At 43.4% G+C, this 26,842-nt stretch overlaps 2 protein-coding genes across 2 annotated transcripts in view; one reads left to right on the forward strand and one right to left on the reverse strand.

The window, feature by feature from the left end:
- The window catches only part of LOC310780613 (meprin A subunit beta-like), a gene marked incomplete at both ends in the record, with an annotated part of 19,867 nt that extends 4,615 nt beyond the window's left edge, over positions 1-15,252 (reverse strand). Inside the window, 5 exons of the mRNA XM_083641145.1 lie at positions 7,749-7,961; positions 8,058-8,239; positions 13,671-13,788; positions 14,927-15,008; positions 15,196-15,252. Coding sequence (XP_083497271.1) covers positions 7,749-7,961; positions 8,058-8,239; positions 13,671-13,788; positions 14,927-15,008; positions 15,196-15,252 — 652 coding nt within the window. The remainder of the gene's footprint in view (positions 1-7,748; positions 7,962-8,057; positions 8,240-13,670; positions 13,789-14,926; positions 15,009-15,195) is intronic.
- A 7,108-nt stretch (positions 15,253-22,360) lies between these two features.
- LOC310780972 (leucine-rich repeat transmembrane neuronal protein 4-like) lies at positions 22,361-23,929 on the forward strand (the record flags this gene model as incomplete). Its single annotated transcript, XM_083641504.1, has 1 exon — positions 22,361-23,929. The coding sequence occupies one exon, from the start codon at positions 22,361-22,363 to the stop codon at positions 23,927-23,929; it is 1,569 nt and encodes a 522-aa protein (XP_083497630.1).
- Positions 23,930-26,842: the final 2,913 nt, after the last annotated feature.

Raw genomic sequence — 26,842 nt, forward strand, 5'->3', positions numbered from 1 at the left:
TAATGCATTGTGTTCATTCCAGTATTTAAAAATTCCACTAATCAACCTAATTCGGTCGCTATGATTACAGCTCAGCTTTTGAAATTCTAATATGACAATATCCATAACCACATGCACCACAACTGTGTGCAGACTTCCAGGGATGTGCGCGCCCCAACTTGGTGTGGTGCAGGCTTGCCAGTTGCCAGAAATGCCAGAAACAGTTTAATTTTGGAAAATTGAAAAAACAGCTTTGTCAGTCCCTGCCTGTGCCAATGCTCAAGGCCCATGTGCAGTTTCAGATTGATTGGCCAACCTGTTGATGAGATAAATGGATGCAGACAGACAGACTTTGGGCCCTATCGCAAAAGCAGTAATTTAGGATTTGCGCTCATTTAACGCAGAGCGCAGCGCATGCCTGTTACAATTGTACTGGAAATAGGTGTGCCACATGCCGAACTAGGCGTTTCAGCACAAAAATGTGGGGATAGATGGCATTATCCTATCGTCAGCAGCGCACAATGACTTTGCGCTAAGAACTTTTAAAAGCACCTCTTACGCGCTAAATACCCCATTGCGCTTGAGCGCACCATAATCTCCGTGCAGCGCAGCGCAGTGCAGAGTAAAATTCCTTTTGGATATGTCATTACGCACAGACGTGCCATGCCAGGACATCAAATTATGCTGCTAAAATTGGGCATTAGCAGATAATTCAGTGAGGCAATCGACTATAACTCACTGAGAAACTTTTATCACATCGCAAAGAAGGAAATTAATTGAGAAAACTGGTTGGACAATGGACATAGGCTATTCACCTTCATAACCCGGAGGGTCGTTGGCACCACAGACGATCTGTCAATAAGCTCTCTCCATCTCTCTGTACATAGTCCACTCTATTACGCATGGAGAGAATTGCAGCATATTGCATGCCTCGCGCAAACAGCGATTGCGAGATGGGAATCCGATTGTTTTTTATTGATGTAACGCCCAGGCATTGCCTGGCCACACCTGTGAATAATTCTGGTACTTAAGACCGCCCAAATCCCGTTTGTGCTGGCATTTTGGGGGCACAGATGATTTTGGCACGGCTCTAATTTGCGCCTGCGGCAGGTGCCATGAACATTTCCGCATCCCGGCCGAGAATTGCATCCCCAACATATTTTGGGGCTGTTTTAACTTAGAAATCAGGGAGGTCACGTCTACCCAGACAATTATATCACTTTTAAACAGTTACATTTCTGTAGGAAATCATTACAATATGCTCCCGTGAGGTGGGGATGCGTTTAGCTGCTGCCGGGCGGGGGTGCAAAACTCGGCATAACATCTGGACAAATGTGCAAGGCAGACTGCTATCTTTCCTGCCTTAAGGCACGCGCAAACAAGGTATGCAAGCGCAAATAGGGGATATCGCCTGTACCAAGATAGAGCCCAGACAGTTTTCCTCATTCCACATGTAGCCTGCATTGTGTTAACAGTCCTGGCAGCGACCCATGTTAAGGGGTTACCCAAGGGTGGAGAAGGAATTTGATCTCCCGCTTACAATAACACTAACTAACACTAACTGCAACCCCAAAAGAGCTAGCTCCCTTGGCAGAGCTGGTTAACGGGCCTTTATACTGGGGAGTGAGTTTAACCAACTTACTTATTACCACTCGGGACTCACAAGGACTCACAGTCACTCCGCTCACTCGGTTACACATAATAGCAGGATAGTAGGATTGACGTTTTATTTAATGTCACAGATATTATGTGAAAACCTGATGTTTAAAGGTCCATTCCATAAGATTTGGGAACAAATAAATGTGCACAAAGTGTTTTTTATTACCAATGAGTGAATGCTCTGTAACGTAACCTAAGAAAATGAGCCCAGCCGCGTCTCTCTGCGTTCAGCCATTGGTGCTGCTCATGGGTAGAGATTTCCCGGAAAATCCTGCGGATGTGACGTTCTGCGCGTTCACGAGCCTGCCTCTCAGCCTCGCAGTGCTCTTCAGCCAGTAAACACCAACGAAGAAGAAGGCTAACAACACAGGCTAACTAACCTTACATTCACTAGCTAATGCAGTCAATGAATGTCAGCAAACAATCAACAACACAGTCCAGTGAAAAGTCCACACAGAAAAAGAAAAAAGATTGATCTAGTGAAGCCCGTCTGGCCAAACAGCAGCAATGTGACCGACGTAGGGGCTGTGTTTTCAGTTAACTCATTGAGTGCCAGCCACTTTTGGAGAACGGACGCTCCCAGTGCCAGAGTTTCAGAGCGTTTTCAGTGATTTCTCGAGGCCCACAGAATATTGTGTGATATTACTATGTAAACACCGAACACGCACAAAGAACGATGAGACTCTCTTCTATCATCTGCAAAAAAAAGTTTATTGATACCATTTTCCGTTCTTTAGTTATGAGCCGGAGAAGATAGGTTGTTTTGAGCAAAAAGACACGTTTCAAATTAGAAGCTGAGTTATTCCGCCTTTTGTGAAATGAAGCATTTCAAGCACATTCACTGAGTCTGAAGCTAATATTTTCTGATGTAGTGACGTGGTGTAGTTGTGTGGTGCCCTGCGTGCCCCAACCCCCTTCTCCCCCCCTCAGCTGCAAACTCCTCCCCACACTAACACACAGCCTAACACGCACCCAGTCTATTTTCGGAGCGCTCCGTTTTTGTGCGCCGGCTCCCAGCGCGACACGGAAATGCCAAACCGGACTGCAGTGAAAGGTTTGGCCCTTCGGCGTCGGGTGCTGCCTTTCTGGCGGCTAATCGTGTGGAGAAACTATGCAGACAGACAGACAGAGGCAGAGGGGCTCAGTTGTGGGCGCGGATTGACTGCTGTTCGCAGCCAACGTCAGCTGCAGACAGAGCAATCTATATGGCTCTGGCTGCAGCATGAGCGGTTTCTCTTTCATCACGGGGCTTTTTCCTGCTGTTTTCCAGACCTTTCTCTAATCTGGAGAGCACTGTCGCCACCTAATGAGTCCGTAAAATAGGTTATACACCTTCAATAGCTACAATATTTTTACAGGAGATGCCTGAGGCTTTGATCCACGTCCCATCGTCAAAAAACGCAATTGACGAACATACTCGTCCTTGGCACTCTACGTTAGTATCTGAATTGACGAACATACTCGTCCTTGGCACTCAATGAGTTAATGGAGGGACCCTACATTAGTTGTTGTATTTTTAGCTGCTGTGACATTGTGGTTTTGGCCCGGATATAGATAACGTTAGCTTAGCTGTGTCCTAACGCGGCTATGGATTTACCATCCAGAAGCTCTGCTAATAACCTTCCCGTCTTGTGTGGATAATGCAACAGTCGCAAATGCCTAACGTTACTACCGTTGTGCTTATGATCGTTGGAATCGTTATGATCATGGAAAATGTTTTGACTGACTGCAGGAATAGATCTGTTCCGTTTGGTCAGCTTGTTGTGTTATAGCTGCGGTGCCGCGTCTATGTGCCGACAGGTCGCAATGCCGATAGCCCACAAGCAGAACCAGCTGAGCGAGGCGGCGTGCAGCGTGTCGGTGGAGCTAACCTCTCCCAGCCCCCACGCCAAACCTAACCTCCCCCCATGCCTAAACCTAACCTCCCCCAGACCCTAACCCAAAACCTAACCTCTCCCACCCCCCACGCCTAAACCTAACCTCTCCCAGACCCTAACCCAAAACCTAACCTCTCCCACCCCCCACGCCTAAACCTAAGGTCGGCATTGCGGGTGGTCGGCATAGCGGGTGGACACCATAGCTGCAGAGGCTGACTATTATAACTTTAGCTTGCTTGCCATCTAATATTATAGATAATCGATTACCACCCAGACGCTCCACTAATAACGTTACCGTCTTGTGGAGATAATGTAAGAGTCATAAATATGCCTAACGTTATACCGTTATGCTTATGGAACATTGTTTGATTGTTCCGTTTGGTCGCGTCCAGCTCACATCAGCCCTAGGTATTAGACTGTACAGGGGAGCAGGCTATTTCCTGGCTCATGCTAACGTATTGACTTCCCCATAGCCAACGCAAGCTAAAACACAACAAAATATGCCACAATAATGTCCGCTAATCCCTCCAGAATCCTTCCCGGCCATCTCGAGGCTGATCTGGCTGATGAATTGTCTAGGTTGCCGTTTTCAAGTGACTTTTATCAGCTAGCTAACGTTACAAAGCAACCAACACCTCTGCTGTTTTAGCCAAGCAGCTGCTGGGTGCATGCAAGTACAGTGTACGTGCGCCAGCTCGAGCACATGCTGTCTGCAGTTACTTTGCAACGGCTACTCTGTAACTAACGGCCACCGGTGTCAGTAAGAGTTAGAAGTTACAGAATGGACCTTTAATGAATGCCCATTTTAAACGTTTCAAAGTAAGACAAAACATTGACAGCTAGGACATTTTACCAAAAGGAGTAAATTGTCAATCTGTAAGTTTTTTTTTAATAGGAAAATATCAGTGTCAATGTACCCATCTTTAAATGTCAACAATTTAACATTTTTTGCTTGAACTTTTGTAAAGACGTGTTGATGTGTATGTGTGAGACTGGGTTGCACATTGTGAGTCGTGACATACATTTTTGAATGCCTCTGCCGACGGTAAGCTGTAGCCAGAGGCATTATGTTTTCGGGTTGTCCGTCCGTCCGATGCGCGTTAACACTATATCAGGAACACCTGACGGAATTTCTTCAAAATGGCTCAAACGCCCACTTGGACTCAAGGATGAACGATGATTAGGTTTTGGTGGCCAAAGGTCAAAGTTCAAGGTCACTGTGACATTAGCACCACCCGTTTCATGCTTGTTAATGCAATATCTCAGGAATGCCTTTACACAGATTTTTTTTTTTTTCATTTCCATTTTCCTTACCATTTTCAGGACTGGCAGTAGATAGGCTGGTGTGGTCAGTGCTAGGACCCCCAACAGCATTTGATACTCTTTCCCACTTGCTCCATCCACTCTTTGTACAGCGTTTCATTCCACACATGGTATCATCGTAAAAGCCGCAGTACATCTTAAATGCAATGGTTGACTCTGTGGAGGTGTATGAAGAACATGGGATACAAGAATATTACCTGTTTTGCTCAAATATCTGCAGGAACCGAAAATGGGATACATTGCAGTAGTGATTGCTGGAGAGTACAAATTAATGTCAGCACCCATATATATGGCCAAAGGTATGCATGCAGACACCCGTTGTTAATCTTTGTGGAAATAGAGAGCCGCAGGGATGACGTATTTTTGTAGTCAGAACGCGGAAGTCCCGGACTTCCTGGTTCTTCACTGTTTCTGTCTATGGGATTTTTGAATGGGTTTTTGCCGCGATGCTTCAAATACGGTCTCTGGGCAACGCAAGATTAATCAAACGCGAACCAGAGTTCAGTCGGATAATCTTCACACATGAGGACCACTTTCATGAGTTTTGTAGCGTAAATGCGAGCCCTAGAAGTAAAAAGCTTGAGCTAAACTAATCCAGAACTACACACTGTCGCATAGGCTTCCACGTCACGTCAGCACTCAACCTGGACTGTTGTTGATGTGTGCACTGATTACCCCGGGCTGAACGGGGCTGAACCAGGTGAGGGAAAGATAATTTCCTTGTTCGTCCTTTGAAGTGGTGACGTTATTGGTGCCATGGCACGAGTCCGATACCTCACGAGTCCGACACCTCACGAGTCCGAAAAAAGAGGCTAACTTCCCCCAGACCCTAACCCAAAACCTAACCTCTCCCACCCCCACGCCTAAACCTAACCTCCCCCAGACCCTAACCCAAAACCTAACCTCTCCCACCCCCACGCCTAAACCTAACCTCCCCCAGACCCTAACCCAAAACCATGAGGTGTCGGACTCGTGAGGTATCGGACTCGTGAGGTATCGGACTAGGGGGCAGTCCCCACGTTATTGACGTATATATCCCCATCGACTCAACAGTGTAGTCTCATTTAGCCGTTTGCTAGCTAGCCGCCCTTTTAACGGCACGTAAAAGCTTCAAAACTCATAAAAGTGGTCCTCGTGTGTGAAGATGATATTACTAAACACTGGTTCGCGTTTGATTAAGCCAGCGTTGCCCAGAGAGATTATTAGAAGCATCGCGCCAAAAACCCATTCAAAACTCCCATAGGAGAAAACAGTGAAGAACCAGGACATTTAGCATCGATGATTTCCGGACTCGTTCCTGCGGCTCTCTATGGCCTCATCTGTAGATGGTAATTAGCTGATACCTCAAACATAATGCTTGTTGATGTTCAAATGTTACACCTAACTTGCTGCAACAACGGCTAGTGTGCAAGACAAAGAAAAATGTGGGTTGGTTGGAGAATAATGCTGAAAAGCTTATTCCATATACTGTACAGTGCATTCTACCAGTCCCATACCGTTATATGTATACAGTGGGCTCTTAATAGTAGAGTAGGCTTTAACAATTTGAACCTTATATGATGAACACAAATGATTATAATGAATATATCAAACAGCTGAAAAGTGGTTAACCTACAGTACCAAAATAAATGCCTCCCTGCATCTTGTCGAGAGTACTGTACACCAGTGGGAGAAATTGTGCAAGTTACCAACTGGGGTAGTACACCTTGGACTGGTTTGGACTGGTGTATAAGAATTATTGTGTCCCATAGAGACACTGCGTACCACGTCATCATTCAGAAACCACGCCCAAGACGGGGGGAAACGGAAACCCCCCCTCCAATCCTGGCGTTCTCCTATGTCACGTGCAAGGTTGCGTGTTGCACAAAAAGATTGTGTATACGGAAGATGAACACTCCAACTTACTTCTTGACAGCTAGATCCACATTTTTCTTCTCGCCAATTCTCAATGTTTTGCTCAGGAGTACAAAAAAACTTTAACTGGCGATTTTTTACATTTGTTGTCTACGCAGCCCACCACACAACAGCTTTTAGCTGTTTAATTCAAGGAAAATGACGCTGGTGTGTGGAAATGAACGGCGCTTTTCCCCCGTGATGGGCGTGGCCTATTTCATGCAGTGTCTCTATAGCTGGATACAAGATAGTCCCAAATCTTCAGTGAGTCAGTCAGCCTGTGATAGTCCCAAGGATTACAGATAATGTACCATATGCCATGAACACTGAACCTGGCCATAGGAACAGTGAATTCTTAAACTACCTTTAACTCATTTCGCTGTACACTGTTATGGCCTTAGGCCGTAATTGTAGTATTTTATTCCTTGTGTGTGTGGAGTGAGACCTCACTTCTGTGGGAGGATCTTTGCTGCTTGTGTGTGGAGAGTGAGAGGACTGCTGTGTGAGCACCTTTATTCCCTGCAGGTGTGTTTGCAGTAGGGGATTGGCTGGCCAGTAGAGATTGGCTGGTGACATCGTCGCTGGGGATTGGCCACTCCAGGGACAGGCCCCTATATAACTCCTTCCTCTTTGCTCCTCCGAACTCTGTCTCGCTCTGTCTTAGCCACATTGCAGTAACTCTTTATTCTATTTATATTGTTAATGATCTATTTGGTACATATTGTCATGTGTTGGGGTGCTGGACTGGTCTCTACTTGTTGTATTAGCTGCTGTGTGTACACATGCTCTAGCCTTGGTTTCGGCCTACTCTTCAGGCTTTAGGTTAGCTTGTTCTGTTAGCATGTGAGACTAGAGTCCAGTTTCCCTGTTTGTCTTTTTTTTATGTGTGAAAATAAAATCACACATACTTTTTCATTATTGTCAGTGTCTTAAGTTTATGTTGTGGTCAAAACCCCTAGACCGGGTCATAACAACATATATTAGCAAAAGACACCTTGAATATTCCATAGCACTTACCACATTTGTAGAGGCGGTTCAGCTTGAGCATGTCACCAGGACTCACTTCCTGTCTTTGACCAATCACGTTCTGGAATTGTGGGTCTTTGGTGATAATGGTAGGGCCATTGCCATTGGTAAATATATATCCACCATAGTGCATCAGGGAGTTGTAGTCGTATGCAACTCCCTGGGTGTTGCTATTGGTAACTTTGTCAAAGTTCACTTCTTTACCTAGAGACAGAACATTGTCAATTACCTCACCACCCTAAAGTAATAAAATAAAGTTGTGGTTGTAATGAATAAGAGTATCATGAATCTGAGTCAAACCTTCTCGGATGTTTTCCCACACAATGGTTACATGATCATCTCTGTCGTATCTGGACTGTTCGTGAGAGAAGCCAAGAGCATGGAGGAATTCATGTTCAACGATGCCAATTGTATCACAATTTTGTCCGATGGAGAGGCGCTGTAGTCCGGACTCGTTCACTTGCCCAACGGATGAGAAACATCTAAAAAGGAAAATGTATACTACTATAAATACTATTATACACATTTTCTCACATCACTGATAGGCCAGAAAGTCACTTTATGGTAGTTTACATAATTTTTGTGAAACTGTCTTGCTCAAACAAATCCAGTGGGAATAAACACATTTGAGCACTATTGAAAATGAACCGCAATAATGGCGTGCATGGCTTCTACGCCATCAAGTTTTGACGGCATGGTCAATAGAGGCCGATGACATCACCAATGACATCAGAATTGCTCGAAGAACATCACTGATGGCATCTTCACGGTCACCGATGACATCACAATTGCTCTGCATGAGTGATTTGGGACAGACACTGATGTCAATGTATATCACAAAGCACTTTGTTTCGTTTGTGGGGACAGACCACTGACATAATTAAATATGGACATCATGGGCCCTATTCTCCCACAGGCCTTCGGCGCTAAAACGGGCCTTAAACGCAAAAAAACGTGCCTTGCGCCTGTTTCGGGAAGATATCAATATGGCTTTACGCTGCCAAATGCGCTTTAGGCCGAATGGGCGTGGCGCAGTCCCAGAATGGGCCAGAGTGGGCATGTCGGCCTTAAATCTCGGCGTACTGATATCTTCCCACCTGGCGTAAATTTAGCGCTTTGCGCTTTTGAAAACCAGGCCTATTCAGTGCGCCGGTTGCGCTGAGCGCTCCCCTCTGGCTCTCTCCCTCCCCTCTGGCTCTCTCCTCTGTCACCCTTCTCTGTGTCACTCTCTCCCTCTCTCCTCAGTCTGACAGGCACAATACGACTGTCTCTCTCTGACTCCCTCGCTCAGACAGACACAACACACGTCCTATAGGAAATAGCAGTTGTAAGTTCACTGCCTGTGAATGTCCCAGCATGCAATTGGGTACTCCATTTCGCTACTAAATAGCAACCAAATGAGGCGAAATAGATATAAAAGGTTGATCTAAAATAATGTGTAATGGTAACACAGCCTGCAATTGTAGAACATTTCAATATTGGACCAAATAAAACATCGAAATTAAAACACCACCCTAAGTGAAACATACATGTCCTCCTGGGCCTATATATATCTCTTGTAGATTTAACGTGATTTAGATAAGTGTCAGCGGAACGCGCTTCGGAACGCGCTTCTATTGTCATGTGCTATACTGTGATGTCTGCTCCATTAACTTGGCCCTACTTCACATTTAGTTTTACAATAAAAACACATTTATGCAATGACTTTACATAATGTAGGGTATATTTATGTGCATCATCCTTCCTGCAGCAGGCGAGAGAAAATGATATCTTTCTGGACAAACTTTCACCAATCTAATAGGCTATATTTTTTCTAGCTGATGCATTTAGAACATTCTTTTCACTTTGATCTTGCTATAGTGTAGGGTATTTACATGCTTGCAGTATTTAAACTGCAGTTAGATTGGTTTGAGAAGCATAATAATATGGAATAATAGCCTATAATGGAGACAGACAGACTGGATGAAGGGAGGGGGGGGGGGGTAAGAGCGCTTGGGTTTTGTCTGGTTTTGCTGGACCACTGGAATTGGAGCAAAAAAGGCAAGCGTGCGATTCGTTTATTGCACTTATCCAATGAACTGACGGTGCATAATTTTACGCTTAAAAGGCGTGGTTGTAATGCGTTAGGCTGAGTGGAGCGCCAGCACCAAGATATCAAGTGCGCTGGTCCACGCCCACTGATCAGCGCTGCGCCAGGCGCTCGGCCTAGAAACTACGCCGATGCAACGATAGGGGCCCATGTCTCCACCTCCTACCGGTTTGCTATAGTGAGGCCAAAATGTGCTGGATTCGGCACCATTTTGACTGGTGGATGGGACCGGAGTGCAGGTCCCAGCCCCCTCTGAACTTTGTACAGTACATAGCTGCTAGTTCTAGCTTTCCATATAGTGCATTTATAGTCAACTAGGCATCTCGTGGGCTGGCCTCCGGCAGCTCGGCTGCAGCATGGCCTCACCTGCCCTATTGGCGCGTGCACAATGTCTCTCTCTCTCTCTCCCTCAGTCTCTCTCTCCCCTATCTCTCTCTCCCTGGGGCTCTCCCCCTCTCTCTCCCTCTCCACTCTCTCCCTCTCCTCTCTCTCCCTCAGTCTCTCTGGCGGAAGCCATGGTCTCTGTCTGGTTCCTCCCCGATTCTACCTAGTTATACTCCCATCACTTATATAGCCTCAGACGGATGACATCACTGATGACATTATCACTGATGACATCACTAGTGACATCATCACTGAACTATAGCCTCAGCCTTAGGGCAATTAGGGCAAATTAAAAAATCCGGCTCCATCAGGTCACCTGCACGGGTGCTCTTTACCAGGCCCGTAGCTACCATTGAGGACACCGAGGTCATGACCTCGGTATTTTCCACACCAAAAAAAAAAAAAAAAAGAAAAATTGGAAAAATAGCCCTGGTCCCCAGATCTATTAATCTGTCATTGATGTTTTAATGCAACAGTTGATCGGAAATGCAACAATTTGCTTCCTCTCTGTGTGCTATAGAAGGAAGAGAGATAACTCACAACATTCAGATTTTGCATTGAGGCTAGATTGGGGCTAGACTTTGGGGACAGTTCTATTGAAGTGAATGGGTAAGTAACTCCCCTGTAAGTGATGTTTGTGTAGATGGGCCATTGTATTTAATTGAGCAGTATTCTGCCATGTGTATGCAGAATATAAATTATATCATATGGGGAGACATTTATTTTTTGTATCATTTTAAAGCAACAGCACAGTAAAGAGGATATTAATCTAACATGATGTATGTAGATCTTTATAGATCTAGCCTCTTCATTTTGCTCTCAAAGTGCACCAGATTGAAGCATTTTACTTTAAAATGGACACAATTTTCTATCCGGGGGGGCTGTGCCGCGCAAAAATGACCTCGGTATTTCCCTAACTCTGGCTACGGGCCTGCTCTTTACACCTCTGTTAATGTGACTCCAAATGCCCCAAAGGCAAACAGCTAATGTTAGCTGACGGCTGATGTCATGGTTGTGTGCCAACTTGTGTGGGCCCCATGTACGTTATGAAACACATCTCCTGGTAAGTTCTGAAAATATGTCTACTACGTTCGAGCTAACGTTAATATTATCGGTTTTTCGCAACGTTATGCCGACTGTGAAATGCTGGCGCTTGTGCAAGCCTGTTCATACTATTACTTTGCTATGAACAGGCGGTATAAGCTTGAACAGGCTATTAGCTTCCACACATTAAAACCGATAAAGTTAGCTGGAGTAAAACATATTTTCTGAATTTACCAATTCAGTCCTAGCCATACGTCCTAACGTTACTTCCTTGCGCACTCCACTTTCTATTATGGTCCCACTCCCATCACACATCAAATTGTAGCAGAAACTAGTAAAAGTAACTCGACCATACAATGGCCCTAATGCAACTGTTGCTATTCCCGAACACATATGCCTTGCATTTGATACGTGCCATACAACATTTCACTCGGACCAAAACGTTAAAAGAAATGGCAGATTAAAAAAATAAAAAATTCATTGTTTTTTTTGTTTGTTTTGGTCCGAGTGAAATGTTCTATGGTCTCTCCTGAATCTAAATATAGCTGAATCATTTGGTTTGAGCAAGTAAAACAAATTTTATAAGCATTTTACGAAATGTCTATGAGAAAATAAATGGCGGATGAAAGGTCTGGTGGACCTGTTGAAGCAGGAAGTGACGTGGACTTTGGCTCTCTATTCTTTTTACAGTCAATGGGACAGACAGGCTGTACACCTCAGCCCCTAGTGGCCATGCCCTAAAAATGCTGGAGTGTTAATCAGGTGTAATACCAGCAGCTGCAAAATGTCATATTCTATCTTTAGAAATGTATCTCACCTGTCATACTTCCAACAAAATTCTAACAGACACATAATACAAGACATTCAGATCACCTTCACCCCCCATACTGTCTCACCAACAATGGACCCATTTTGAATATACTACAGCTGTGCCATATTATGGAACACATAGGCTATATCAATATTGCCACGCATCATATCAACTCATTTCAATGCAAACTTAGAACCTGAGTCACACATAGCCCTCGTACATCACACATACACCTCACATTGCCATCTTAACGGTCTATACTCACTTATTTTTTATTGCTTTTTTTCTTTTGTTCCTGTTGATTTTATTTTCTTTGTCTATTTGTTTTCTTGTTTTCTTGTTTTCTTGTTTCTGTTGTATTGTACGCTTTGTATGGATTATTAGGCGTTCAAGCCCTGAAGGGGCTGAAACCCTATTGTTTTTGTGCCGGTTTATTATCGTTGTCGTTTTCCATCTGCCCCGACGCAAATTCCCGTGAGTTGGTAAATGGTAGAGACATGAAATTTGGCCCAATGACAGATATTAGGTGCTAGTTTCTGCTCAAGAAATAGTTTTCGAATCGGCCTGAAGGTGGCGCTATAATCAAAGGTTTTACCTTAAAGGCCATAACTTCCACGCCTTTTGTCCGATTTTGTTCAGATGAACCTGCTCTACAAATTTGCCTCAAGGACCCTCAAGGTCCGTCTGGAAAATTTTTGAGATATTTGGAAAAGTTTGGAAAACACATTTTTGACATCTCCTCCTAGACCGTTTGACCGATTTCCACCAAAATCGACAGGAAGCATCTAGGGAGCAAGCTCTACAATCGTGATTTTTGGATTATTGATATCTACTTTTGTTTCATAGATATTGATCGTTAAAGTTGTGAGAGGGCGTGGCCTCTCAGCTAAATTGTCATAACTTCATGACCGATTAACGAATCTTCACGAAACTTGTTGGAGATCTTCGGAGACCATCCCAGACCATGTTGTCAATTTTGTGCAATTCGACCAAAAGGGGGCGCCATAAACGCCAGAAATGGGCATGGCTTAACACAAAAAAGGCTGTAACTCCACACCTGTTTGTCCAATGATCGCAAAACTTGTCAGATATATCAAGGAGGATGTCCTAGTCAAAATCAGAAGTTTTGTCATCTGCGTAAGGCTTGAACCCCTGCTATCGCCGCTTGCGGCTATATTTGTTATTATTATTATTATTTAGTTTTCTGATGTAGAGATCCCTGATTAAGCCCTTCCAGGGTTTCCTGTCTTCTACATGCACATTACTTTCCTGTTTGCATAAAAAAAAAATCTGTTTATGTTTTTATTGTGTGCAAATAAATAAAACTAAAACCATTTGGTAACATCATCGGCTAAATGACTAAATGTAAATGCGTTTATCTAGAGCTGACATAAACAACATAAGGCTCCTCGAATGATGAAACATATAGACATTTTAAATGTCATGTGCATAGATGTGCATGATCAAATTTAATTCACAAATGTATGCAAACCAGTATAAACAAACCAATGTAAAACAACAACAACAACAACCACCACAACACAATTATTATCACAGTTATAAGCTATTGCTGGACAATACATACCCGTCTAACTTCTGGACAGAAATGTAATAGTCCTCAGAGTCCCTGGGTTTGAAGTCAATGCATGACTTGAGTCTGAACTGGTCAAAGGCTCTCAGGATGACTCCTTTAGCATTCATCTCTTCAGTATGAGTTCATTGGTGATGATGCCAAGGTTGTGTTAAAGACACGAATGGTCCATGCAATGAATAAGAGAAAAAATAAGAGAAATGTCAGACAATGAAATAGATGGATGAGGCTCATTCATGTTCCTGGTACTGATCAGACAAGTACACTGGTGCTTTCTAGGAATTGGACGATATATCATCATAAAAGGAGTAAGTGGGTTCTGTTTTGTTTACATTTTTGTCCGACATCAGCAATTGTGATGTCACTGATGATGTCACAATGTCTATGCGAAGTTAAGCAATTGTGCGCTGAGTGACGTCACTCGAGCACTCGATATATGTGATCAGTGATGGTCACTCAAGCAATTGTGATGTCATCATGAGAGAGCAGGCGAGGCCATGCAGCAGCCGAGCTGCGGGCGAGGCCGAAGTTGAGCAATTGTGTGCTGAATGACATCACTCAATTGTGATGTCATCAGTGATGCCAAGTTGAGCAAGGGGGAGGGTCTCTGCCTGCCAGCACATAAGCTGTGATATCCCTTAACAGAGCCAGTGGGCGAGCCCTTGCTCGGACACAGTTTTCCCAGCCTGCATAGCACACTAGCTGCTGTGTGTGCCCCATCATGCCAACACGTGCAGGGGGCATAGACAGTGCAACCTCTCCTCTCTCACCCCGTCATGGGGAGGAGGATAGAAAGCGTCCAGCTGAATCATCCTAGACCAAAAATAACTGTTATGTTCTTGGGTGCAAAAGGCGGACTCTGACTGAGTACTCAGGTCTCCTCCACACACCAGCAGCGGCTGGGATGGACCCACAGAGTGCAGAAATCAGCCATCAGTTAGCCGAAGTCAACACGAGCAGCGCCGTCTTGAGTGACAGCGACTAAACAATCTGTTTAACAAGGCGCCAAAAGGAAAGTGTGCTTCAGTGTCTGGTGTTTGCACCTATGCCAGTAGCCAAAGCACCAAAGCCCTGCTAAAAGTGTGAAATGTAACTTAACAGTATACGCCATAATTCAGTGTCTGTTGCAAAAACAAACACAATATAACTCACAGAGCTTTTAGATGATAGATTATAGATTATAGAGCTGCTCCACCTGAGCATCTACATGTAATAATGATGTGCCGAGTCACTATGCAGACAATATTTACCAAGGTCATTTTCCAAGACATATGGAACTGGGGATGTCCATAGTTGATTCTGATCAGTAATGTTGGTCCTTTGGGTGCTCACCTATGTATAAGAATATATATAAGACATAAGACATTGTACCATTTCCTCTCATTATGAGGAGACACTGATACATATTCATGTTAAAATCACATTTTGATTAAAATTAGATCAGTTAAAATAGACAATGAATTTACAGAAAGTACAATCAAAACAACTATTAAAAAACGACTATTAAACTAACTCTTACCATGGAGAATGTTGATGAGACTGCCAAGCTCACCACAAGGAGAATATAGGTATTCATCCTCTTTACAGCATGCCTTGGGCCAGACTACTTTGTAAAAGAAGGAAAGAAATCCCCACATAGAGTATATTATTATTGGACTGTGATGACATAATCACTGATGACATCATTGATGACATCATCACTGATGACATCACTGATGACGTAATTGCTCAAGTGACATCACATCATTAGGTAATTAGGGCAATTACGATGCTCTTTAGGCTAATACATGAGGGCCGAATTCAAAAATTCAGTTTTTGAGATACAATTCTTAGATTTTGTACACTTCAACTACTCTGACAGCAAAATCTTGTCAATTTTTTTCGTGGAGATTTGAGCTTTATTTAGCAAGAATTTGCATTAGCTGTTTAAAGTACCATTTACAGTAAAACATTTTGATGCACTGTGGGCTCAATTTTTTATCTATCAAAAATCTGTTTGATACTTTTGTGGAGGACAGTCTACCGATGCAGATGCTGGAGTTTGGTGTCGTTTGAAGAAAAAATGTGGGAGGAGTAGGGTTTAATTAGTTTTACAGTTTTTGCAGTTTTGCAGTCTTTAGACTTCATAATTGGCCATAGGTTGCAGCTTACAAAAGTTTCTCCTCATTTGGGCACACATTTCGGTGAAAGTGGCAAAGCCGTAGCCCATATGCCTGATTTGTTATGAATTTTCAAAGTTTGAAACTTTAGACGGTCGCTGTAGCGCCACCATCAGGACTGTAGGTGCCAAATTCACATCACGTTTGGCATGGGACTGGACCTTTGTGCAAAGTTTGGTTTATATTCATGCATGAGAACGACCGCACCGCGGATTTATGCCTCCACCATTAGTTCATTCTTGAGTCCAAATTGCCATTTGAGGCAAATTGGAAGAAATTCTGTCAAGGCGCTCCTGTGATGTTGCGTTACAGAACTTGGAAATTGGGTGTGTGAGGTCACAGTGACCTTGACCTTTGACCTTTTATCACCAAAATGTAATCCGTTCATCCTTGCGCCCAAGTCGACGTTTGAGCCAAATTGGCAGACGAATATTCCATCAAGCCGTTCTTGAGATATCGCTATAACGAACTTGGGAATGGCATTTGTGAGGTCACAGTACATCTTTGCTAATTTGGCGTTAGTGTAGTGGATTCTGTGTAGTGCAGTGGATTCTGTGTAAGATCTAACCAACCAACAACCAATACGAATTGTTTAATCTGGCAATAAAGAAATGTGAACTTGACATGCTATTTTAACACATTCACTGCCAGCCTTTTTTTTTTTTTACTGTAGGTAGGTTCTGCCAGAGGGTTTCTTTGAGGATTCTGGCTCATTTTACAAGAGCCGAGGATTATTTTCTGCTTGGAGTTTGTGAACACAAAGTTCACAAAAGTACTAATAGAATGTGTGCTTTCTCTGTCTAAAAGAGTTAGTTTGTAGAGTTAGTAGTTATGTAGATATTAGCCGTTGAGTACAGCATGGTTTCAGCGTCTGAGAGTGAAAGCTGAGATAATCGCAGTTTTGTGAAATTCAATCAAACAGGCAGAACAGTCACTTTAACCATTTATTTTTGGCATCAGTGAGAGATCAGACATCTAAACAATATAGTTCTGAACGCCCTCTCCTTCAAACTCCTCCCTCCGTGGGCGTGTCTGGTGGCTTTCAGCCTGCGTTTGTCACAAGCGAGTGTTCTGCTGCTGCTGCTGCTGCTGCGAGTTTGAGCAGCCTCCCTCCCTGGCAGCGAGTGTGGATAGGGCTCACTTGTTTATTGGGTTTGAGAGCTTTGATGAAGCTTTGTGCGATTCTAGGCTTTATGCTGCGTGTTTCAAACTGTGTTTTCCACCCAGTCTATTTTTGGAATCCCCCACCGCCAGCTCCCAGCGCGATAATGCGCGAAAGTGAAAGCGTTTTCGCCAATCCATTTTACAGTAGAGAATGGTTTCCTCGCGCGTTACCCTACAGTTTTGGCTCTGCTTTTCCTAGTGTGGAGAGCACTGTCGCCACTTAGTGGGTCCGTGGAATGGGTTGTACACGTTCGCTGACTCCAATATTTTTATAGGAGACGTGGGGAGCGTTGATCCACGTCCCACCGTCAAAAAAAAAAATCGACGGAGTAATACGTCATTGGCAGTGAACGTGTTAATAGCCTACTCAAAAATGCACCTCCCACTATACAGCAAAGAGAGGAGTCAATGTTTCTTGATATATGCCATTCAGATCAGAATAATTAGTCTAGTCATTAAGTTTGCTGATAATATTTCTATCATGTTAAGTCTGTGTCATGTTAACTGGTGTATTCAGAGCAAATAGGGAGATATAGAGCATTATCATCATGCTATATATCTCCCTCTTTGCTCTGAATGAGTGAAAAAAGGAGAAAATACTGAATAATTACATCACAACAGTATCCTAATGTTAATTTAAAATGAGATATTCCTCTAAATATGGCAAAGAAATGTAAAAAAAAAAACGTCAAATTTTTTCCCGGCGAGAGTCCCTTCCTCCCAGCACCCCCTGCTTAAAGTGACTTCCAGCGGCCCTGGCCTATACTCATGTGATCTCACTCTGATCATGCTAATCAGGTCCATAGTTGATTTGCACTGAGGATGTAGCCTGGAGAGAAACAGAAACACAAGTAGGATGTGGATCCCCCATCCCACCCGCCCAACAGGAAATCCATGCATCTTAATGACAGATCATTAGTGACTCTGTAAAGGGGAACGATTTTAATGGAAACAACTCTGTCTCACCTAGGGACAACGAGTGATATCACAGCAGGCGAGCGGTACCACGTCCACTGACCGTCTGCCTGCACTTTTCACACAGAATTTGTAATGCAGCATCCGAGATAAGAGTCCAAAAGAATAATGAACTTGTTCATCAGAAGATATTTAATCATTCTCCCTGGCTACCTTTGGGTATTTTGTATTCATGCAGCGGCTCTCTGTAGCAGAGACGAGTTGTCTAATTCCATAGGGTTTATAGTGACTCGCTTTTATTTCAACTTGTGGAAAGCAGAAGGGATGATTCATGCAGAAAGAAACCTTTACTGCTTTGGGTTTGGCTCAACGTGAAATGTCTGGATTCTGAAGTGATACTACGCCTCCGGAATTGTATACACAGCCATCAGCTCTTGAATGTTAATTTGCTCTGTACACGTAACAGGCTGGCTTTCGCTCCTATCTGTTTTTGCCATTGCTGCTATGATGGCTTACAGGGTGACTGAATGCAAATGCATATGAAAAAATGTGTATGAAAATGTATATAATTAATTGCAAGTTGCTCTCTTAATTGGCTGTCACCGTATTGTCTTCACTTTAATTGTAAACATGCAATAAAAGACATCATTCAGACAGCAAAACCTTGGAATGTGGAATAATTAGTCCATAAAATTATGAATCATGCCATGCTTTACATTAGGATAGAGGATAATACTTATGTGATTGAGTAGAACAATGTTTGAGATGGCTTATACTACTCCATGATCCCTATTGATAAGAAGTATATACATACATAATCTATTTGAAAGCAACCAATACAATCATAAAGCAATTCTAAATTTAATTTGAAGCCCATAAAATGTCTAAAATAGGAATGATATGATCTTTCCCTTTAGGTGCAGTTATAAGACTAATTGCTGCATTCTGGACTAATTTAGTTGCAAGAAGAATACAGATTAGAGATGATGCAAGGCATATATAACTTCAAGTTGAACTTCAACTGCTATTCAAGTGTCCAAGGGGTAGACATGCAATTGTGGATATATTTCTCATTCGTAGAATCACAATTAAACAATACCACAACGGAAAATAAGTTTAAGACAGCTTGTTTATTAGTTGCCATGTTGTCAAGATTTTATCCAGAATTTTCTAATAAGCTGCACAACTGGTGGACTTAATGTCTGGTAGACAGTTAAGACAGTTGCTGTATATAGACTGTAAATAGTTCTGTGCAAATTCTCAAATCAGAGGTGGTTCAGACTTTTCCTGTCTCTTTTTGGATGTGTTTTGCCAGTTACAGTTGACCTCATTACTGTAAGCTTAATTGACTAAAAGTATTTCATAAGTACTTAGATTCAACTGCTGGGAACCAAATGGAAATAACAATTTTCTGATAAATATTCATCACTTAGCAAGTAAAAACATAATTTAATTTCCTTGGCCTTTGGAGAGATTAATAGATTAATAGCTAGACAGACAGACAGACAGACAGACAGACAGACAGACAGACAGACAGACAGATAGACAGACAGACAGACAGACAGAAAGACAGACAGACAGATAGACAGACAGATAGAGATAGATAGATAGATAGACAGACAGACAGACAGACAGACAGACAGACAGATAGACAGACAGACAGACAGACAGACAGACAGACAGACAGACAGACAGATAGACAGACAGACAGACAGACAGACAGACAGACAGACAGACAGACAGATAGAGATAGATAGATAGACAGACAGACAGACAGACATACAGACAGACAGACAGACAGACAGACAGACAGACAGACAGACAGACAGACAGATAGATAGACAGACAGACAGACAGACATACAGACAGACAGACAGATAGATAGATAGACAGACAGACAGACAGACAGACAGACAGACAGACAGACAGACAGACAGAGAGACAGATAGATAGATAGATAGACAGACAGACAGACAGACAGACAGACAGACAGACAGACAGAGAGACAGACAGACAGACAGACAGACAGACAGACAGACAGACAGACAGACAGAGAGACAGACAGACAGACAGACAGACAGACAGACAGACAGACAGACAGACAGACTAACCTTGCCATATAACTTGCAGTGAATGATGCAGTACCTCTGGGTTAGTCACTTTTTGACATGCAGTGTTGAAGCACTCTGCCTCTGCCTGGAACGGTGTCTCATTTACCTGAGTTTCAAAATGTGATCAGTGACGTCTAGTGATTCCACGACAGACTACCCAATACATGCCCTAAATGTAATTTCTAATGTATTCCATTAGAATACTCGCGTTAGGTAACCTATTTGGAATACTTTGGATTACTTTTGGAATACTTCTAAATAGTCTTGCTGAGCCTATTTGTCTGGGTCATTCTGAATGTAGTTTACACTTGCTCAGTTAGATATGACCTTGTTACTGTCTTCAGAGGAAAGCTTAAGTATGTAAACCCAAATGTGGTATATTATGTTTTCCATGACAAAAGCGCATTTCTGAGAGCATCCTGGCATCGTGTCTCCTCCTCCTCCTCCGCCATCTTGTGCTGTGTGTGGCCCCAGGCACTTGCGTGCTTCATATGAATTTTAGAGCAAATAAAACAAAACAAACAAATTCAAGTATTCGCTTCAAGAATCCCACCAATTTAAACTGTAACGGAATACAGTTACTTATATTTTGTATCATTAAATACTGTATATTATGAATACATGTATTCCATTACTCCCTAACCCTGATTGCATGTGAGTCCACACAATCACATTTTCAGAACATCATTTGAACATAGACCTACTGGAATACTAGTGTGATGGCCTAGTCTGGCACCAGGATTACTTCTATGAAGCTCTGGAAGAGAGTTAGACAGCTTGGTTGCATCTTCAGTAGGCAGCACTCATTTGCTACAACCTCTGCAAAAGGCTCAGTGTGGTGTTTTTGTAGGGGTAGGTATCTATAAGGGCAGGTAGGTTGGAAAACACTGGATTTGATGAAATATTGTTGAGAATGTCTGCCGTGCAAAAAGTGAGATGCATGGTAGGGCTGTGAATCTTCACTGGCCTCACAATTCGATTCGATTACGATTCAGAGGGCTACGATTCGATTCAAGTACGATTATCGATGCATCTCGATGCATCTTAAATCGATGCATCACTTTTTTCCGCAATACATGAGTTATTTTTTCTCACTTTCTTTTTTCTCACTGTGTGGCTACTTTTAAAATAAAAGTGCATTTGGAATTGCATTGTATTATGATCCATAATTAAAATAAACAACTGCATGTACTTCCATTATATTTTATTTGATGATTATTATTATTATTATTATTTTTTTTTTTTAATAATTGATTTTTGACATTTGTGAATCGATGCAGAATCGTGCACGTCCGCATCGCGATGCATCTTATAATCGATGGGCAAAAAGTGAAAAGGGCTTGGGGGTGGGGAGGGGTCTAAAACCGGGTTAAATTGGGGGAAGCTGTTATCTCTAAATAGGGTGTGTTTGCTAACTTGGATTGAGAATCATACAAGGGACCTGGAACCTTTAAAGCTAAACGGAAGGGCTAGGATTACCTGAGCACTGTGAAAGTGGAGAGGAGGGGCCGGGAACCCTTAAGGGATGAATCTCACAGCTCTGGAGATGGGCCAAGGGAGGGACCTGACATCTGTGGAAATAGTGTGGAGGAATTTGGGAACTCTGAATGGAGGGAGGAGGAATCTGGCTTCTTTGAAGGAGGAAGAGATCTCTGACCTACTGTATCTAGGAGAGTGGAGGGGAAGCCACGCATGTCTTGGTAGTGGGTGGATAGGGCCCATCTCTCTGTGGGAGATGTAAGATGTCCTGCTGACGTGACGTCTCTTGGAGGGGCCGATAGAGGGGTCCTGGTTTGCTTGTCCTCGTTTCTCTAAAAGAGGAGGATCAATCTGGAAGTGTTCTTCCCTTTATCATAAGATATGAGATATCCATGATCTTCTTGATCTCCTCAACTAATAATGTGTTGTTGTTTGCCACTGCCTTGGCAAGGGAATTTGTGTCGTTTTCATTTAGATGCACTTTTTCATATGACGACTATGAGCATTCCTGTAGGGACAGGTGTACATCTTATTGCATAAATCAGTGTTGTTAATCATAATGATGTGAAGATAAAAATCAAAATGTCCAAAAAAGCTGAGATGGTGATTCTCACCTCAGGATACTCGATTTTTTGCACGTACAACTTTCAAGATTTCTGGGCCACAATGTTTCAGGCTATAAATCAGTAGATCTGCTAACTATAAGTACATCCTCTCAATTTAGCGTACCATAATAATTGCCATAATTTCTGATATTCGTAGACAAAGCAAGCATATAAATGATGAAAGGAGTGGTTTTGGTGTTTGTAATAATCTGTGTTCTTCCCTCTCCCTCTCACTCCCTACAGGCTCTGGCATGCGGCGGCGCTGGCTAGTGGTGCAGCTGCTGATGCAGGTGTGGCTGGCGGCGAACCCGTCCCTGAGTGAGCGCCCGTGCCCCAAGAGCTGTCGCTGCGACGGGAAGATCGTCTACTGCGAGTCCAGCGCCTTCCGCGATGTCCCCAAGAATCTCTCGGGAGGCTGCCAGGGCCTCTCGTTACGCTACAACAGCCTCGCCAGTCTCAGAGCAGGCCAGTTTGTGGGCCTCAACCAACTCATCTGGCTCTACTTGGACCACAATTACATAGCCTCTGTCGATGGGATGGCCTTCCAGGGGGTGCGCAGACTCAAGGAACTCATTCTGAGCTCCAACAAGATCACCTCACTCCACAACACCACATTCCACCCTGTCCCCAATCTGCGTAATCTGGACCTGTCGTACAACAAGCTGCAGGCGTTGCAGCCCGGGCAGTTCCAGGGCCTCCGCAAGCTCCTCAGCCTCCACATACGCTCAAACTCTCTGAAGAGCATCCCCATGCGCCTGTTCCAAGATTGCAGAAATTTGGAGTTCCTGGACCTGGGTTATAACCGCCTGCGGAGTATCACCCGGAACGCCTTCTCAGGCCTAGTCAAGCTCACCGAGCTGCACCTAGAGCACAACCAATTCTCCAAGATCAATTTCTCTCACTTCCCCCGCCTCTACAATCTGCGAGCGCTGTATCTGCAGTGGAACCGCATCCGCTCCATGAGCCAGGGCCTGACCTGGACCTGGGCCTCCGTTCAGAAACTCGACCTGTCCGGGAATGATCTGACCGAAGTGGACGCCGTCGTTTACCAATGCCTCCCTAACCTGCAGACCCTCAACCTCGATTCCAACAAGCTGACCAACGTCTCGCAGGAGGTGGTTTCCGCCTGGATCTCTTTGACTACCATCAGCCTGGCTGGGAACGTATGGGACTGTGGCCCGGCAATCTGCCCCCTGGTGGGCTGGCTGAGGAACTTCAAAGGAGCGAAAGAGACCACCATGATTTGCGCCTCCCCCAAGAAAGCCCAGGGCGAGAAGGTGATGGATGCCGTCGAAGCTTTTGCCGTTTGTCAGTCCAACCCGGCGACGATGCTCACCGCGAGCGTTCCCCCGAGCCCGTCCAGCGTCCCCGCCGAGACGCCCGGGCGCCGCCCGGCCATTCAGCCCGCCTCACCTACTGGTTCTGGCAAGAGAGGGGAGGGGCCTATCGGAGGCCCCACATCCTCGGCTGTTGTTACCCCGCCTGTGGCGCCACCCCCAGAGCAAGACCTGGAACCCGTGTCGTTCCACAAGATCGTGGCCGGAAGCGTGGCCCTTTTTCTGTCCGTGGCGATGATCCTGCTGGTGATCTACGTGTCGTGGAAGCGCTATCCGAGCAGCGTCAAGCAGCTGCAGGAGCATTCGGCGGCGTCGCGCAAGCGGCGCAAGAAAGCCCGAGAGACGGAGCGCACCCTGAGCTCCCCGCTGCAGGAGTACTATGTGGATTACAAGCCCACCAATTCGGAGGCCATGGACGTGCTCGTCAACGGGACCGGGCCCTGCACCTACACCATCTCCGGCTCCCGAGAATGCGAGGTATGACCCCCCACCACAGCACGCACCGCCCACCCCTCCCTCCTAAACAAAACTCTGTCCTCAGCGAGGCGACCAGAGGTAATTATTTACGCTGCTTTTTGCTACACTAGATGCGTCTGTGCCTTAATTGCACAGCCTGTCTTTTTTGGCCCGGGTAGGGGAGATGCCGCATACCCATGGATTGTTATTGGAAGGAGCAGAGGTGGTTTTTAGTATCACCTCATTTGTAATAATATATCTCTTGTTTTCAGTTGAGAGTTTGTATATTCACTTAAACACTCATTCTGCTAAGAAAGCATTTGTTTGGTTGTAAAATCGGGCGGAAATAACAAATAAATAAGACTGATGACATTTGCTATACTGCATAAATCTCACACACATAAAGTATGCTGCTGGGTTTGTTCACGATAAGACATTTTGTTTGTTTAGAGACTGTTTTATAATTTATTTATGGCTTGCAAATCACAGGCTTTTTATGCTTTGTGTGTTTGCTCTGAGTTTGTGATGAGGAGTATTGTGTGTGGGGAGAAAGGCTGCATGGTGGGAGGATTCACTCCTGGACACTGGATGTGAATACTAATAAGACACTTGTCACAATGAATAGAGCTTCCCCCCTGAGCTGATGACGTCGGACTTTTCCCGATACACAGCGATGACTCAGGGTAGTTGTTGGGAAATACTTTACGCTCATTGTTCCGGCTGCAGTTGCTTTTCGAGGACTTTTTCTTTCCCAGACACTTTCTCACTCAAGTCTACTCACGTGTCTATACTCACCTGCTCATTTTTGATCAGTCACACCCAAAATAAAACAGAAATTCATACTTACACTGGCAGTGCACACACAGACACATGAACACACATATGCATGTACATAGTATATACACACGCACACACACACACACACACACACACACACGCACGCACGCACGCACGCACGCACACACACACACACACACGCACGCACGCACGCACGCACGCACGCACGCACGCACGCACGCACACACACACACACACACACACGCACGCACACACACACACACACACACACACACACTACTCATGGACTGTAGAAAGTAGTGTTTGATACTCCTAAAAGGAGTGATGCTCCTTTGAGATGGTTTGTACACAGGCAAGTGAATACTTCCAAACAGTATTTGTACAGTACAGCAACAATATGGTAACACCGCGTTCCCTCTCCTCCTTTCAGTAGCTGCACTCTTGTGTACCTGACACACAGCACTGTTCTTACATAAAAGATTGATTCTGCTGCAGAATTTCCACAGTTCTTCCAGTATTTTCCTACAGTAGCTGAATAAAGGCTGTGGGAATCCACTGCGGTTAATGACGACCTGTTTTATTATAGGCAAGGTGAGTTTCTTTGTATTATAGCACATTTCATACACAGAGGCCATTCAAAGTGCTTTACATAAAATACATGTAGATGTAAGAAAAGAGCATGCAGAAATAAAGCGATGATCAAGTGAAAAAGATAAAGTTCACATCAAAGAAGAAGCGAAATGCATTTAGCCCTAAAGGAAACATAGATTCAAGTGGCCTTACTTCTTGATATTTGCACCGGCACTTTAGTGAGTCAATCCATGTACATATTTTTATCTCTTGACCTGACAGACAATTTTCAGATCTTACTGCTAACATGTAGATGATTCCTTTATTTATTTTTATCACAATCTACATATTATTGTGTAATCTGTGTATCTATCAATAGCTTTTATTTTAATTCAATTTATTAACTGATAGTTTTACATTTTAACCATTTAGCAGAGACATTCATTCTGAACATTCTTTTTCACCAGCAGCATCACAAGTGAGAAATGAATAAGAAGAAGGGAAAGGGACAAAACATTGTTGAGGCAGATAGCATACTACAGCAACATGGGTGCAAGACGCAGACGACGTCAGGTACAAGCAAATGAGGACGATTGCGGAGAAAGGGAAGTGAACTGTTCCCTGAGCGTAATTATGTAGGATTAACTATTATATTATATGATTGTAATATTCTAATTTTATTATTATTATTATTATTATTATTATTATTATTATTATTATTATTATTATTATTATTATTATTATTATTTACAATTGGTTACAAGCATGTCTCAATGCTAGACTCACTTTTTCAAAACTCTTCACACTGTTAGCACAACAGAGAGGTCTATGACCACAACTTTCAAAACTATTAATTAATTAACTAATTACTAAAAATTGTCTCACTCAAAGTCAACCAGTGGCAAAACCACCTGTATGTCATTTACAGCCCATTTTGCAAAGCTTAGATGCTTTTTTTGAAAACTTAAATTTACAAGTTCAAATCCAATTCAAAAGCCAACGTACATTCAAGTGAACAGCAATTTGCCATCCCATTCCACTGAAATGTAATCAAAGTCCTAAACAAAGAAAGGAAAAAATATGGAGATAAATAGTGAAGAATTATGGACTGAAATGATGTAAATGAGACCAAACACAGGTGATTCCCCTCTCAGTCGATCTCATTACCATCTCTTTTCCATCTCATTACCACCTATAGGCTACAGTAGGCGTGATGTAGACAAAAAACATGTGGCCAGACCGGCTGGATTAATTGATTTGGATGTTTAGTTTAGGTTATAGTTTATTTATTTATGTGTTTTTTTTGTAAACTAAGTATTGGCTTTCGTTTTCCTTACAGTAATTCTCATTTACTCTACTCTAGTTTATTTTTGAATTACTTTATGGCAACAACAAAAAAGAAGAAGAACAAAGGCACATTGAAGTAGCATAGTAATGTACTGTTATGCACTACATACTCCACTCAATGTCAACTTTGTTTACTGTATAACAACAAACAATATACACACAACAAAAACTGGAGATCACAAAATGATGTATTACATCAAAGATTGAAATAGCTGTACCTCTGTA

Source organism: Poromitra crassiceps (assembly GCF_964638095.1).
Source record: "Poromitra crassiceps genome assembly, chromosome: 8".
Lineage (NCBI taxonomy): Eukaryota > Metazoa > Chordata > Actinopteri > Beryciformes > Melamphaidae > Poromitra > Poromitra crassiceps.